Here is a 17,041-nt window from a genome sequence, read left to right as displayed (position 1 = left end):
ATGAGTAAGAACTGATCTCTGTTTACAGGGATTATTTTATTACCTGCTGAGATGATTATAAATTACATACATTGCATTGACCTACATAATATCTGACCCATAGGAAAAAACTTAACCTGTAGAGTTCCCTATTTTATCCAGTCAACTGATCCAGGAGTAAGTAAAACTATTGGAGTATGACTCTCACTATCCTCTACACAAAAATTGACAAATGGATAGATTTTGTCTGTAAACCTTTGACCTACAAATGAGTACATATGGTGTCTGGCACCAGCATCGTAAAAAGAGATCTGTCCCTTTTTGTAGTCCAGCATAATACCTAATGTAAGAGGGTGCGTCTTAACTGGAATAGTGACAGTTCTCCTATCAGCAGCTCTGTACTGGCCCTGTTTGCTCCGGACTATAGTCCAGAAGCCATTTGTTGTACTGAATGTAATTTGTCCCCTTCTTGGAGCAGATTCACTGGCCATCCCAAGGTGGTAACAAAGCTTCCCAGCTACAGACACCTCCCAGTAATGTCTGCCAGTTGAGAAGCCAGTCTTGCCCAGGGCAGCAAGAACCACATCATACCGGTCTGGATGGTCCTGGACGTTTTGTAATTCCTCACTAGTGGACATCTCAGTATTATCTGCAGACAGAGCTAGTCTTGGGTGTGCGGTGTCTGGATCAAAGGTAATCTTATCTGTAAATAGAGAAATGAAGTACATCGTGTATCTTTATATCACATTTAAAAGGAAACTGACATTAGAAAATTTAAAGCAGTAGTCCACAGATTTGATATGTCATTTTCATAAAGTTGGGTAAGTCACAAAAGAGATCAAAACACAAATGGCCAAAACTGAAGCAGCAGAAGCCAAAGTATCCTGACTTTTAGTACTAGTATGAGTCAAAACTCCAAAAACACTGGATCCTACATTTCCCATAATGCAAATGGATAGCCTCTTTCACTAGACCCTCTCTGCCCGGTAAACCGACACATCTTACAATTTCAACACCTTCACTTTGTAATGTAGATCCTCTGTTAAAAATCTGTAGTCTCCAAGTCCAAGCTGAGGTCACCCTGATGATATCATTATCGGGGTAATTTTCCCAGACTTGACAAAGCTCCTCCAGAGACAATAGTAGCCCCCCCCCCCCCCCCCCCCACAGGGTGAGTAAAACTGACCATGCCAAGTAAACTGAACCTAATATTTAAAGTTGGTGGAATGTCATTTTAAAGTCAGCCCTACAGTTATGTGTATATTTTTGTCATGTACTATTTAAATGAACTCGTGTGTGTGACTCACTGGTCTGGATCGTCCTGTCTTCCACATCATTTATTTTGTTTTGAAGATCTGGGGAGAGAGTACGAGCAGCACATTTTTTTGGTGGGGGGTGGGGGGTTGGTAATATCAACAATGTAATCTCTGCAATTTTCTGAACAGAACTAATATTTACCTAGTACAGTATCCTCAAGTTTGGCCTTCTCCTTTTCCAGGTCTAGCATCGAAATAGAAAAGAGCAAGATTTATACATTTCAACAATAATCATTAGAGCAGCTACTACCTTTCCTCTACGATACTGAAGGAACGGATTTATTGTGTGTATGAGCATATCCAGAGGATTGAACATACTCTTGTAATCGTCCAGCAGTTTGTTATTCTGCTGGTGCAGGCGATCTGCGTCCTCCTGGCTCTCTTGCAGTTGTCTTCGTAAATCTGTTTGATGAAATAATCAGCTCAAACTCACTGGATCTCAAGGGCAGAGAATGTACAGTATGTGTAGAGTGATAATAAAGTAATATTAGAAAACCATAATTAGTCTCACCTTCACAGTGGGTGTTGGCATCATTGCAGCACTCTTTCAGTTCCTTGACCTCGTGCTTTAAGTCTGACAGAGGGGAGGAAGTTGAAACAGAGACATGTATTAAACACAAACCAACATAATAAATTGTTATTCTTAAATGAGAAATGCGCTTTTTCGCTTTTTCTTGTTGAGATATAGATGAGAAGATCGACACCACTCTCACATCATTATGGTAAATATGAAGATGCCGCCAGTTAGCTTAGCTTAACATAAAGACCGGAAAGAGTGAGAAACAGCTAGCCTGGTTTTGTCCAAAGGTAACAAACTCCACCAACCAGCACCTCTTCACTTGATTAATTAACACGTTATATCTCATTTGTGTAATCCGTACAAAAAACAAAGTGTAAAAATGACATGTTGTAGTTTTACGAGAGGTTATATGCTGGAACAGCTCCAGGAAATAAGCAAATTTCCCAAAACGCAAACTATATTTGAGAGATTACAGTGTACAGCACTCACCTTGGTTTGTGTGTTCCAGTTTTCTATTCTCTCTTTGTTGTGTTTGAACTTGTTGTTCCAATTCTGAGAGAGAAGACAAAAATAACCACAACTGGATGAAAAATCAAAAAGATTTTTTTCAACAATATTCCAGATAAAAGAGGTAGATTGCTGGATGTTTGCTTTTGAAAACACACTGAAGATTTAGTCATTCCATGTTAGTCTTGGGAATATTTATAACAACTATCCTAGTATGCACAGAAAGAAAGAATTGTTGGAGGACTGCAGAAACACAATAATAGTAAAGTAACAGATTGACAAACCATTGATATTTTTATCAGTAGCTTTGGATGCCTTTCTCTGAGTCTTTTTCAGTTGTGCCGTCAGATCAGCGATCTCCATTACTAGCAGAGACAAAGACACACAGTTTTTTTTGTGCTTAGAGGAAACAAACAACAACATGAAACATTAGCAAATAAGACATTTTCATACTCAAGTCAAAATTCTTTGTATCTGCTTGCTGAAGTCGAAGTTCACTGTCTTTCAGTTGCCTCTTAGTCAGATTCAGTCTCCTTTGAAGGTCTGAAAATGATTTAGATCTCAATGAAACGCAAAATCATAAAATCAAAATTGGTGCATGCATTACTTTATGGTATATAACAATGGAACTAGCACATTTTGTCTATACCTGCAAGGTTCTCATCATGTGTTTCCCTGAGGTATGATATTTCCTCTTCCAATGGTTTGATTTTCTGGTGAAGTACCATAATTTGGGAGGCTAAAAAGAGCATCAAAGCAAGCCACTTTTAATATTCTAGAGCTAATTAATCTTTTTCTTCCTAATTCTATTTTTTTCTCACCAACGCTGATCAAAACACTTACACAGATTAGTAACCCTCACATCACTTGAGTACAGCACCTGTGTCTTTTCTTCTATCTGTTTTCTGATGATCTTCAGTTCATCTTCCAGCTCTTCAAGACAGATAGAATGGATGTTTCATTCCTCAAAGATGTATGACAAAGTATTCAGGATAAATTTGAGGATTTCCTACAGCTTCCCACCTTTAATTTTCTTTAACAGAGCTTTCGTCTGACTCTCTTCTTGCTTCTTCAGTCTTGTTATTTCATCTTGCTGAGTCAAGATCTTAAACACTAGCAGAAGACAGGTTGGATTAGATAAATCTATTGGACACAAGACCATGACCAGCAATGAAAGAGCCATTTCATTTTACTGTTATTTTGATGATGACTCACCCAATTTGGTATTTTCATCCTCTTCATCTTGAATTCCTTCAATCAGATTATTCAAATGTTCTTGGAGCACTGCAGACAAGAGACGCAGAAAACCATCATTTCATATGAGACACATGTATTTTATTTTTTTTCTTTATTCAGTTTAGAGGTTATACAATGTTGGTGGACTGGAGCGTTTAGTATATGCACTCATGATATCTTTCCGTCACTCACCTCTAACCTTAATGTAATCTGTTTCATTTGCTGCCACATTCACAATTTTCTCTATCTCTGTTTGTATTGCGATAATCTGTAGAACTGAAAGAAGGGTTTAATGTTAATCCAACATTAATTGATATCCTATTCTATCATTGTATAATTTCCCATGCGACCATATGTATAGTCAAATTCAGTGATTTGGCTACTTTTATTGGGTTGGTAATCGATGCAAACATGAACGATCAATCAACATTCTACTCACGTCTTTGTGGTTGAGCGCTTCTTGATTTCAGCTCCTCTGTTTTTTTGGCCAACTCTTTATTGTTTTGATCTATTTGTTTTTGAAGCTCTGCAAAGGAAAGAAAAAACTGTGTTTTAATTTACATGCCCTGTGCACCATAAGTGTCAATATGATCATTATTTAATAGTTTCTCTGTTACTAAGCTGCACAGTAGTCTTATTTTTTTTCTGCCATCAAACACACTGACCATTTATCCTGGCTTTGGATTCAGTGTTTTGTAGTTGTCTCTTTAGCTCCTCCTGTTGCAGGGTTAATGTAGAAACCTGAAGAGCTGAAAGAACCATATTTAAAAACAGTTCAACTAAACAACAGTATTCAAATTGTTTAAAACTTAATGTGGAACAGGACCCTCGTTTAAGAAAAAAATGAATTTCCTGCATTTACACCCCCAATCACCTGTATTCATATGTGCAGTATATTTTTTCCAACATGATCAAAGGATCTGATTTTTGACTAATAAGGTCCATATAGGCATGCTATGGGGAATAAACTAAAGTATTAATGTGCACAAGTGTGAAGCAGTTTGTAAATATTTCTTTAAATTTTTAATGCAAAGCGATTAGTATGATCATGAGTTATCAGAAAAAAAACATGTGAAGGTGTATCTAAGAAAATCCTTCAGGCTTGAGTTTTTTTTCTACATATTTAAATTTCTTCACTGGAACCAGAGAAATTGATTCTCATCACCTATGTAAAATACAACATAAACCCGAGTTCCACACACACATGGTTGGGCAAGGAAATTTGAGAGGCCAGAAATGATATTTGATGACTGAGCAAAAACACTAACACAGCTCCATCACTTACCAAGTGAAGTGACACTCTCAGATTTAGCCTGCAGTTTCTTAATTTTCTCATCCAGATCATTCTGCAGACCTACAAAGACACATTTATGACAACTATGACCCCACTTACAGATCAAGTTATTAGGATAAAAGTTAGTATTTCTTTGGATGAAAAGAAAACACTTGATCGACTTAAATAGGGCTATCTAAGGAGTGTGAATGATTAATTTCCAAATTATGTTTCTTTATTTCTTGATCCCGTGACTGTAGCTTCAGCAGTTCATATCTGCTCAGCAAGATTTTTTGTCTGAAGGTCTCGCCAGGGTTGCCCTCCAAACTGACCCCGTTTGTTAAACTATTTGAGAGATTGAGCTTTTTCTAAATCTGTCAAAATTTCAGTGGGTAATTAATTTCCACAGTGCTGATGAAATGACACTTTGGAACAACAAAAACATTACAAAGAATGACTTGAAACGTCTCAACTCCTTCTAGTTAGTCATTAAGCATCTAATTTATCAACTATGATGGCACTCAGTGTAGCGCAGACTTCCGCCAAGGTCAGTGTCAAACAGCATACACCAGACTTCAGAGAAAAAAATTTTAATTCTAGTAAATGATCTGGATCTGCTCTTCCCTGGTCCATTCCCCTTCCTTCAACCAAGTTTGGTGATAATTGGTTCAGTACTTTTTAAGTAATCCTGCGGACAATTAAACCAACAAAAAAACCAACAAAGAGACACTTGTGAGTAGTATTCTTGGTGCTTTTCCCTCCAGTCTTCACAGCTGGAGCTGGAGAATGTAGGCTCTAGAGTTGCTTAATGCAATATTAAAGAAAACTTGGTACACATCTACAGGCTAGACGATTTTATGTACTCGGGAAAACATAGCTAAAAAGAAATGGGGTCACTAATACATTAGCAATTACTTTAAAATAGACAATAACCAATTTCCCGCAATGAAGTCAAAAGGATGTTCACAATTTTTCCGACACTGTTGGCCAGTAGGGACGGTGAGTAACAAGTCAATGCAGATGACGCTCACCTTTAATTTTCTGCTCAAAGCTAGAACACCATGCCTCCGTCTCATTCAGTTTATTCTCCAGAGCTAGTACAAAAAAAACATATTCAAATTCAAATTAACTGTCGTTTTTACTTCTTGTTGCAGAAAACTTGCATGTCAGGACTGAACTGACCTCTGATCTCATACTGATCATGAAGGTGCTGCTCCACTTTTATCCTCAGTTGTTCTCTTAGGTCTAGAAAAAGTAGTGTATGCTTCAGCCTCAGAAGAAGTTACAGCTAATACACGTTTTCAACAAATAAGACACTCACTAGTAATTGTAGCAGAGGGTTTTGTGCCCTGATTTTGCTTTTCTTCTTGTAGGTTTCTGAGTTGGTTGTGCAGATCGGTGACTGTCAGAACTGAGGAACACCGAAATCAAATTATATAGAAATGAATTTTAAACTGCTGTATTTCTTGATAAAAATGTAGACACCGTGTTCCCTCTTTACTTACTCAACCTGGCGTTTGTCTGATTCTTCTCATTGAGCTCATTGACATATGCCTGCAGTTCCTCCTCCTTAGTTGTAAGTTCATTTCTGAGCTCTGAGACAAATCAGAAAGTTACAAAATGCAAGAGTTTAATCGCTTCTGTGTAGAAAATCCAGATTCGACTTCACTTTCTCTGTCTGCTGTTGTACTCGATAGATAAGTGCATCCAGCTGTAAATCATCTGACTGTGAATAGTATGTCGGTTGTAGAGAGGGGGGTATTTGTAAAATGTAGTTGGAGATACTTACGGGTTACCTGATTGGATTTTACCGTCTGGAGGTCTGACAACTGCCTCTGCAGCTGCTTCACCTGATTCTGCAGTGTCACAATTTTCAGCACTGAAGCGCAAAACAATGGAGAGAGCAAAAATGTAATATACTCCCAGGGATACTGTAAGAAGACTGTAAAGAACTTCTCTCAGTTATTTCAAACTCACAGAGTTTTGTGTTTCCGTCGCCGCTGCCATCAATTTCACTGAGGAGGTTGTCCACTCTGGCCTGCAACTCTGGGAATGAAGTGAATTACATTTAGTCATTTCTGACTCGACTGTCAAATAATTTCACTCTCGACTGTTAAACTGGCATTTATAACAGACTAACCTTTTACACGGTTACTTGTGTTCCCATTGGTAGCCTTTTTCTGAAGGTCCCAGATTTCATTCTGCAGCTCAATGACTTTTAAAACTGAAACAGACAAGCAGTAATCTTGACTGGGTTTACTGCCTCAGAAAGCAGTTTTACCAGTCCTCAACATGATTTAATTCCTACTCACTTCATTTATTGCTCCATAATTGTGTAATCTATGCCAATTTGGAATCAAACAGTATTTATACTTAAACGATAATGAATTATAACTATAACTTAATCATAAAACACAAAGAAAAAAAACAAGTAAAATAATCACGGTTTGTGAATTTATCACAGAGTTGGATACTTGTGTTTGAGAAATTGGAAACCCTTTTATTTTTATTTCGAAATTCTGATACACTAATGAAGTCTTGATTTCCTATTAGGACATAGTACAAAAAAAAAAATCCCAAAATTCTATTTTTAAAATAAATAAATACAATTAAACACAAGTCATCTTGAAAATGTTGAGTTGTATGAAATAATTTTGCTCACTCAGAGACATATTACCTTACATATTAAAGAAAACTTTCAGTTAAGTACTGACTGTCAGACTTATTGCATACTACAGGCTCAAATTGCGATCACAGAAACAGTAATAATCATCTGTCTCAGTCTAAAGATGGTGTACTGGAGTTACAATAAATATGAACAAATTACAGAGAAATGAAAGTTTTGATTAGGTATTTAGAAAAAAGAGCAACTGAATTCATTTTTTCAATGTGGTTGCAGTGTTTAAAAGATTGTCATGAATTAGTAATTCACTTTAGTGATGATTGCAGATCTGTAGCCTAATAATTTCAAACTTTGGTTTGAGCGGTTGCTATAACACCCCCATTACACACAACAATTGTTTTTACAGAGGTGCTTGCTAGAGTCGGGTCTCATGTCTGTTCCTCTATTCACTGTATACAGGTATCAAATGTGTCAAACTGAGCAGCAACAAACTAGATATTTTAGGCAGTGACAAATCTGATAACAGATTTGAAGTTTCTGGGTCTTCAGCTATGACCCGCAGTGTATCGCTGTGTCCTTACCTTGTTCGGGGTTGGCGATCACTCTCTCTAAGTCTGCAGTCTTGGAGTTAATTTCGTCTTCCTTCTCCTCCAGCTGCCTCTGCAGCTCTGTGAGGGGGATAAAGAGAAGCAGAGATAATTGAGAGAATCACTTTAGAGAACAGACATTTCTCAATGCAAAACTAAATGGTTAATACAGATACATAGGTGTAGTATCAAATGTTCACTGTGTTACTCACGTGGGATAATGTCTGGGTCTTTTGTTGTAGAGATCAGATCCCTCAGAGTGTTCTGCTCATCATACAGGGTTATCACGGTCAGAACTGACCCAGAAAAACAGAGCAAACATCATTGGTATATTATTCTGAAACAAAGATTCGTGCGAGAGCTTGAGCAGCAGACCCCTCCCATTGAAAGTGCCGAGATTTTACTCACTGAGCGCTGGTTTGGATTCTCCGGTTCTGTTCAGTTCTGCAATCTTCACGTCCAATTCAGCCTTTACGTCTGATAGAAACAGACACATAAAATAAGTCACAGCTGACACTAAAACATGAATCCCTGGAGCCTTTAACTGAAGTCATATTTATAGCTTACTTGTATATCTTTCCTCAAGTCCAGAGCATTGTTCACTCTTTAATTTCAGTTTCCTCTGCAGCTCTGTTGTATAAAAAGAGAAAGCCAGGTCATCAAAAGTCTCCCTTCAGTCTTGATTACAACAATCTTATTCAGGAAAAATCAACTCACCTCTGAGCTGAGCCCGAGCAATGCCATTTTCCATTTCTTTACCATGAAGCTGACTCTTAAGAGCTTATTTAAAACAATGTAATATAAAATTAGTGAATTTTTTTTTTTTTTGCAATAACCTAAATATTCTACAACAATCGAGACTTACTGTTGATTTCAGCCTTATCACGAGAGTGCTCCATCTTTTTTGCCCTCAGTTGGTCCCTCAGCTCTAGATGAATCAGTTTTGCTTGAGGTTATCAAACAGCTAAATGTTATTTAGTTAATTCAGCGATCATAGATGAAAATGAGATACTTACGAGTCATTGTTAAAGAAGATGTTGTGTTATCATTGCGCCGTTCTTCTTCTAGGTTTCTAAGTTGGTTGTGCAGATCAGTGACTGTCAGAACTGAGGAACACCGAAATCAAATTATATAGAAATGAATTTTAAACTGCTGTATTTCTTGATAAAAATGTAGACACCGTGTTCCCTCTTTACTTACTCAACCTGGCGTTTGTCTGATTCTTCTCATTGAGCTCATTGACATATGCCTGCAGTTCCTCCTCCTTAGTTGTAAGTTCATTTCTGAGCTCTGAGACAAATCAGAAAGTTACAAAATGCAAGAGTGTAATCGCTTCTGTGTAGAAAATCCAGATTCGACTTCACTTTCTCTGTCTGCTGTTGTACTCGATAGATAAGTGCATCCAGCTGTAAATCATCTGACTGTGAATAGTGTGTCAGTTGTAGAGAGGGGGGTATTTGTAAAATGTAGTTGGAGATACTTACGGGTTAGCTGATTGGATTTTACCGTCTGGAGGTCTGACAACTGCCTCTGCAGCTGCTTCACCTGATTCTGCAGTGTCACAATTTTCAGCACTGAAGCGCAAAACAATGGAGAGAGCAAAAATGTAATATACTCCCAGGGATACTGTAAGAAGACTGTAAAGAACTTCTCTCAGTTATTTCAAACTCACAGAGTTTTGTGTTTCCGTCGCCGCTGCCATCAATTTCACTGAGGAGGTTGTCCACTCTGGCCTGCAACTCTGGGAATGAAGTGAATTACATTTAGTCATTTCTGACTTGACTGTCAAATAATTTCACTCTCGACTGTTAAACTGGCATTTAAAACAGACTAACCTTTTACACGGTTACTTGTGTTCCCATTGGTAGCCTTTTTCTGAAGGTCCCAGATTTCATTCTGCAGCTCAATGATTTCTAAAACTGAAAGAACCAGACATGCAGTGAGTTTGCATATATCAGAAGTCAGTCTTGCGATTCAAGACAGTTTAGTGCTGTTCATTGCAACAATTTTTCCCTGAAGTGTCCTTTGTCTCTCACACCATTTTAGCTTTTTGTATCAGACTGGGAGCCACTCTCAGCCACAGTTGTCCTACATTTGTTTCCTCAATGCTACTACTGACTAGTCTCTATTTTTTCACACTCCTGGCACTAGTGGTAGATAACATTGTTGATAACCTCAAACTGCATGGAAAATAAATATAAAGTCATGCATATTTTAGCAAACCACAGAAAAGTCTGAGGCGTCAAGTGAAGCTTCTCTCTGACCTTCTGGGATCTGATTAAACCTATAATTAATGCTTTTTATCAAATCTTATCTAGTTTTGAGTAACCTCATTTTCATTTGTATTACCCTGTCTAATAATGCTTTTTTGTGGCCATGGTTTACAACAGGGTGGAATCTCTGGGTCAGCAGCGGCTTTCATTCAATTTACACTCTGAGGCTGTGTTTAATTAGTGTGTGTTTTAATAAGGAAAGAGCTAATAACACAATTAGTGAGTGGGACTGCATATGGGGCATTTTTTACGAGCGCATTAGAATTTCAGGAGCAATTCAGCGGTGATTAGTAGTGGTTTAATCTGAGACCAGAAAGCTACAGTACATTAAAAAACATTAAGAGACCCCCACGCCTGGTCCAAGGCTGTAAATCACTTGTACCAAATTCAGAGAATGACTAAATAAGTTTACTTTAAAAATAATAATGATTAGGACTTGAACGGTGACTCAGAAGATCATCAAGGAGGATAAAATCAATGAGCTCACTTAATTTGGGGTTGGCGATCACTCTCTCTAAGTCTGCAGTCTTGGAGTTAATTTCGTCTTCCTTCTCCTCCAGCTGCCTCTGCAGCTCTGTGAGGGGGATAAAGAGAAGCAGAGATAATTGAGAGAATCACTTTAGAGAACAGACATTTCTCAATGCAAAACTAAATGGTTAATACAGATACATAGGTGTAGTATCAAATGTTCACTGTGTTACTCACGTGGGATAATGTCTGGGTCTTTTGTTGTAGAGATCAGATCCCTCAGAGTGTTCTGCTCATCATACAGGGTTATCACGGTCAGAACTGACCCAGAAAAACAGAGCAAACATCATTGGTATATTATTCTGAAACAAAGATTCGCGCGAGAGCTTGAGCAGCAGACCCCTCCCATTGAAAGTGCCGAGATTTTACTCACTGAGCGCTGGTTTGGATTCTCCGGTTCTGTTCAGTTCTGCAATCTTCACGTCCAATTCAGCCTTTACGTCTGATAGAAACAGACACATAAAATAAGTCAGACCTGACACTAAAACATGAATCCCTGGAGCCTTTAACTGAAGTCATATTTATAGCTTACTTGTATATCTTTCCTCAAGTCCAGAGCATTGTTCACTCTTTAAGTTCAGTTTCCTCTGCAGCTCTGTGATTTGGAAAAAATGAAGTCAGGTCATCAAAGCTCTCACCTGAAATTTTACCATGAATCTTTCAGAAAAAACATTACTTAGAAGAATAAAAAGACTCACCCTGTATGTCAGCCTGAGCTTTGGCATATTCCCTTTCTTTGGTTTGAAGCAGAGCCTGAAGAGCTTATTAAAAACAGTGTAATGTACAGTCAGCCGAAACTGTCACACACTTAATGTGACGGAAAAAGTAACAGAACAAAAATGATAGGATCATGTTGACACCATGATTATACCATATCATAAGAAGGTACAGAAATGTACAGAGATGGGCACAGAAATGTATTTCCTTGGTAGCTTAGTGTAAATATTAATGGACAGTCTTCAGAGAAAAATGCATTACGGTGATACTAGCTGCTTTTCTGCAGGAATTTAACAACAGAATTTGTAGAGGAGGACTCACTGGTGGCTTGGCTTGTTGGTGTCTGCTCTTGCTCATCATTCTGCAGCTCTCTCATATCTTTCATTATGATGAGGATCTTGATGACTGGTAAGAGTAAAAAAAAAAAAAGATTTCAATGTTCAGACTTTGACTTTTGAAGGTGATATGTGTATGCCATATATGGGTTTTCTTTTTCCTTGTGGAATTACAATATTTAAAATAGAAAGGATTCAACCAAGGGTAGAATTGACTATTTTTTTTGTATTATATGTAAGCATATAATAATTGTATTATATTCAACTCCTCATGCTAAGCTATAGTTATAATGCATAAATGTAGAGATCAGTCTGCCTCTTTTTCATACTTATACTTACTCAGTTGTGACTGGGCATACTCTGTTTCCTCTAGTTCTTTCTGTAAGATTTCTAGCTTTTTCTTCTCCTCCTCCAAAACAACTCTTAGCTCTAGGATGAAAAAAACAAGAATTTATGCTTTTCTGACTTTGCTGTTCGAATAAATATAATAATTATTGTTATATTTTATATTAATATTGTGAACTATTTTTTATTGTTAATTGTTTCATAATCTCACATTAAATGAGCACATGTGTGACTTTCCATTTAATAAATTTAAGTAAATCAAGTTTCATAGAGCTCTAGGATCATTCACCTTTAATTCGGACATCAGTTATCTTTCTGGTGTTTAACAATAACTGTCTAAAATGCTCCACTTCAGTCTGCAAAATCAAAATTTCCTTGGCTGGAGAAAAAAGAAAGAGGATGTGACATTAATGCTGCAGTAAACACAATCACAACAAGAAAAAAAAAACATTTTGTCGAGCTGCACACTTACTAAGTTCTGCGTTATTTTCATCTCGATTCAATTGTACAATCTTCTTTTTAAGGAGTTCAATGCTTCTTCTCATTTGCCTCTGGTAATCTGAAAAAGAAAACAAGAATGAAGCCATCCTGCAGCTCTAGAAAACAAGTATAAGGGTCACATATGAGAAAGGACAGGATCTACAACACAGGGAGTTGTCAAGACACAACGTTTAGAGGCTCACCAGCATCATTAGTTCTGGATTTCGCAATGTGGACACTGATGAGTCTCTGTGTCGCTGCAGTCTTACTGTGCAGAGAAATCAGCTCCAGTACTGGAGGACCACCAGAGAATATGAGTCACAAAATGTTAGATCCTGATTTGTTAATATTCTTAATTATAAAGGAGATATTAACAGATGTGGAGAGATGTACTGACCGGCTGAGTTGGCGTCTTCTTTTTCCCGCAGCTCACCGATCTTCCTGTCCAGTGCCTCTTGTAGAGCTGATGAAGTGAAATTGATTAAGCAGGAAAAGAACCATAAAAACAGAAATAAAATGAAAAAAACATGGATTCCTACAAAACTAAACAGAAAGAGGATATAAAGTGACGTGATGTTAAAGCAAGACTGTAACAAATGGCAGTTATGAGAGCGTGCTAAACGCGTAACTTACTCGCAGGCTACTAAATTTAGCTCACTTGAGCTAAAATGAGTAGTTTAAGCTAACCTGAGCTAAATTTCGCTAAAAACCGTTTCACTAAAATGCTAAGCTACCGTTAGTAGCACAAAGTCCGCAAACTGCCGCGGCAACGTGCCTCACACAGCATCATTTCCCTTCTGTTTACTAACATTAGCTAACGTTTGCTGCCATAAGTCAGTGGTCAAACCAGACCAAGTAGGGTCGGGGCAGCAAAACCCCCAAGTGAACTGAGCTGAGCAAGAGTGCGTTTTATTGCTAAAGAATTCCAAAAAATGTATTGTTTCTCGTTTCAAAAGTTATATGGTCTTGCTTCAAATGCACTGCCCGAATCATAGACAGGCAATTTTTGGAGCTTAGAATGCAAAGTTTTCAGTCAAGCAGGCAGCAATTTACCGACAATGCGCTGCTGAAGATTAGCATCTCCTCCACTCGATTCCTCCTGTTCTAAATCCCAGATGTCGTTTTGCAGTGACGCGATCTGAAGAACTGAACACACACAAATAACAGTCAATTCACAACCAATCTCCACTGCGTAAATTTACTTAGAGGGATCGGTATCTTCTGCTCAGCTTTTCCGTAAATGTCGAGAATTTTCAAAATGCCCGTACTGAGTGCTGCGTTTGGGTTGCTTCCTCCAATTTGCCGCGTCTTTCCATTCAGTTCATTAATCTTCTCTTGCAGCTTGTTCTGTAGCACTGCAGGACACAAGTTACATATGACACACTTTCACTCAAAGACATTTACCTGAAAAAAAAAAAAAAAGCCATTCACACGGAAGCTCCCAACAGGATTAGCTTTGAAAGTGTCAGGCTGTGATACTGGAGTGTATTGACAGTAAAAGAATATTGTAGCGTTAAATTACAAAGACTTTGCCAGCAGATGTGGAGCAAAGCCATCAAAACAACACTTACCTCCGATTTCAGTAGTTTCGGTAGAATTAGCAGAAAGCATGATCTTCTTCTTTAATATTTTCACCTCCCTAGTGAGTGCAATGATTTTCAGAACTGGGGGGTAGGGGGGACACACACCTTTGCGTTACCATATGATGAAGGATCTAAACTGTGACATGCACTGAAGAACAATAAACAAAAAAAGAGTGGTTGTAGTCTGGTAAACTTACTCAGAGATGTGTCACTATCAAATGAATCCAGCAGCTGATTCATTTTATTGTGCAGATGGGTTTTATAAGCTGTCAAGGAATCAAGAGACCCATTTTAACATTTTCTTTAGTTGCATCACCTCCACATGTGCAAAACAATTGACGTAGAGCGGGGTTTACAATGAAAAGCTTACAGCCGGTCACAGCTGAGGCTGTGGAACTGCACGTGGCGAGCTGCAGTTTCAGCTGTCGGACTTCCCTCGTCAACCCAAAGGCTTCCCCATCTGCCAGAAAGTGTTGAGGGCACAGCGTATCAGAGCAACAGTAAGCCCCGCCAGTCCTAATCGGTAATACACCTCAAGACCTCAAAGGATGAATACTTGCCTAGTTGGGTGTTGCGGAGAGTTGTCAGCTGAAGTTGGCTGTTCAGTAATTTCAAATGTTCCTTCATATCTGACAAGGTATGGTGGCAATATTGAATTTCAAGTCAGCAAAACAAAGGAGTGTATAATGTCACACTATGTCTATACAGCGTTATAGTCATTACTGTCAACCCCCACCCACTATGTGCACTGATGCCAAACCAGTAACAATTGCTGTATGATTTGTTTGACGTGCAAATATTGTTAGGTACTGCGTAGGTATAAAGAACCACTTACCAGTACAGGTTTTGACAGTGATTAACTGTAAGAGAGCAAAACCTAGTGAATTACTTGACATAAATATAAGAGGAGACAAATACAAGACTTTTGAATCTTGATGAGTTAGAATAGTAACAACAAATCACAGAAGATACGCATAACCTTGAAAAGTATTCATTACATACCGTGACATTTATATTCCTGGGATCAGTTCCTTCTGGTATTCTTATCTGAGGTAAACAAGGTTGAAGGCAGTGTATAGAACTATGCCGACTGCACAAATTGTTACATAAATGCATATATCTCATTCGATAAGCAACAGTTTTGGGGACTCACTGGGATCTGTCGAAAAATTTGGTCCATCTCTGAATTTCCTGTGTGACGGATTAAAGGAGTGACCTCCGGAGGGACTGAGAAAACAGAGAAAAATCACCATCAACAATCAACTGAATGTTATTGTCAGGGTTTCAAATATTTCCATTCTATTCGCTGCTCACTAACTGTATATAATATGGATGACTTACAGTTCTTAACATGTTTGTTGTCAGAAGCTTGAACTATGCAGGTGAGAAGCAGGGGGATCCAAATGAAATTAGACCCTCCAGCCATTGCCGCTCCTGTCTTCTGTCATAAAAAGTTCTGTCAACAGCTCTAATGCTTTTTATACATCACTGGATCCTAGTGATCAACGTCCGAAGGTGGTGTTGCGCACATTTTTATTTATCCTTAGCAAACATTTGGGTAAGGTTTAGAGAGAAGCCCATCAAGGTCGCGTGCCAGTACCGCCAGTACAAACGAAAAAAGTCTTTAATGGGACACAATTGTTATGCTATGGTTTTGTAGGAAGACAATGCCGATAATGTAAAATTGATCAAGTTACTTAAGGTAATTATTAAATGTGTGTCGACTGAAGCAGTATGGAATGGTTTCTTCAAATATCCCAATTTTTCAACCTGTGACTGTATCCAAGTTAGGAGAAGAAAATGTTTTGTCTGGCTAAATAAACCTCTACACTAAATGATTTGAAAACGCACATTTTAACATAATCTTTCATCTCAGAGTTGTAGGTGACATGTCCTGAAGTTACGATGATAAATTCTGCAGGTGACAAGTTGCAACTGCCAAATGCATCTATTTACACTGAGTTAATGATTTAAGCAAAAGTTTGCAAGAGTTTTAATAGTAGAATAGGAGAGTAATTCTGGAGATACATGCAATGTGACTTTGTAGTGGTTTTACTCTCTTAAAATAATTTCAAACGCATCTAACCCTTTCACAAACCCGTAGAGCTACTGAGTTTCATCTTCACCACGGCAGATCAGTAAACATGCTCAACAGCTATAAGACAAATTTCAAAGAAGTCTGTAGATACTTCAGTAATGACAAGGTACAATTTTCTTTGTAATGACCTCATGGTACTGTATGAAAAGTTTATCCAAATTTCCAAAACACTTGCTTGATAAAAAATATAATAGTGTTAACAGTAGGGAGGCGGTGCTTTTATAAAAAAGAACAAATCTAGGTTTTTATTATGTCTACCTGTCATTGACCTGGTGGCCTGAAAGCTTAAACCTCCTGACAGTGCCAACTGCTCTGAATGCTTGGAAATTAAAACGATTCAACTTCTTTTCATTGACAAAAGCCTAAGTGTCAGTATTAGTGCACAAGGAAGCTCTTATCTGCTGTTCTTTCAAAAAGCAAGAAACGGACACAATATTACAATATTTTCTTTGTAGGCTTTCTGTAAAGTCCATTTGTTGAAAATGGTTGACTAAATGCTTTCGAGTTGTTTTGTAATGTTATAACATGCCGGTAACCAGAAGTTTAGAAAACTGGATAAATCGGGAACTACGTGAATGTAGAGTAACGGTTTGTGTGATACTGTGTTGATATCCTAACAGGCAATAAAAGTAAACATAAAC

At 37.9% G+C, this 17,041-nt stretch overlaps 1 protein-coding gene across 1 annotated transcript; it reads right to left on the bottom strand.

Moving 5' to 3' along the window:
• Positions 1 to 22: 22 nt before the first annotated feature.
• On the bottom strand, positions 23 to 15,728 carry si:ch211-14a17.10 (interaptin). Its single transcript, XM_040143862.1, has 55 exons — positions 15,644 to 15,728; positions 15,456 to 15,529; positions 15,305 to 15,349; positions 15,138 to 15,162; positions 14,863 to 14,931; positions 14,673 to 14,762; positions 14,500 to 14,568; positions 14,291 to 14,383; positions 13,988 to 14,074; positions 13,773 to 13,865; positions 13,117 to 13,182; positions 12,923 to 13,012; positions 12,712 to 12,798; positions 12,529 to 12,618; positions 12,234 to 12,323; positions 11,881 to 11,964; positions 11,541 to 11,603; positions 11,375 to 11,437; positions 11,216 to 11,284; positions 11,020 to 11,103; positions 10,802 to 10,888; positions 9,877 to 9,960; positions 9,714 to 9,782; positions 9,526 to 9,615; positions 9,242 to 9,331; positions 9,058 to 9,147; positions 8,907 to 8,969; positions 8,759 to 8,821; positions 8,609 to 8,671; positions 8,450 to 8,518; positions 8,254 to 8,337; positions 8,036 to 8,122; positions 6,972 to 7,055; positions 6,809 to 6,877; positions 6,621 to 6,710; positions 6,337 to 6,426; positions 6,153 to 6,242; positions 6,014 to 6,076; positions 5,863 to 5,925; positions 4,844 to 4,912; positions 4,224 to 4,307; positions 3,998 to 4,084; positions 3,751 to 3,834; positions 3,538 to 3,606; positions 3,346 to 3,435; positions 3,166 to 3,255; positions 2,972 to 3,061; positions 2,776 to 2,865; positions 2,607 to 2,687; positions 2,305 to 2,367; positions 1,807 to 1,869; positions 1,614 to 1,697; positions 1,438 to 1,479; positions 1,287 to 1,334; positions 23 to 682 (listed from the first exon to the last, which is right to left on the bottom strand). Exons 1-55 carry the CDS (start codon positions 15,726 to 15,728, stop codon positions 129 to 131), a joined length of 4,692 nt encoding a protein of 1,563 aa, XP_039999796.1. The 3' UTR covers positions 23 to 128.
• Between the last annotated feature and the right edge of the window lie 1,313 nt (positions 15,729 to 17,041).

Source organism: Xiphias gladius, chromosome 14, assembly GCF_016859285.1.
Source record: "Xiphias gladius isolate SHS-SW01 ecotype Sanya breed wild chromosome 14, ASM1685928v1, whole genome shotgun sequence".
NCBI classification, from domain to species: domain Eukaryota; kingdom Metazoa; phylum Chordata; class Actinopteri; order Istiophoriformes; family Xiphiidae; genus Xiphias; species Xiphias gladius.
This window is presented reverse-complemented; position numbering and strand designations above follow the sequence as displayed.

Coding starts and splice junctions, on each gene's coding strand:
- si:ch211-14a17.10 (XM_040143862.1), bottom strand. CDS start 15,728: ATGGCTGGAGGGTCTAATTTCATTTGGATCCCCCTGCTTCTCACCTGC. Junction 13,183..13,772: donor TCTTCAGCAGCGCATTGTCG/GTAAATTGCTGC, acceptor TCACTTCATCAG/CTCTACAAGAGGCACTGGAC. Junction 3,607..3,750: donor AGATTACATTAAGGTTAGAG/GTGAGTGACGGA, acceptor TCTTGTCTGCAG/TGCTCCAAGAACATTTGAAT.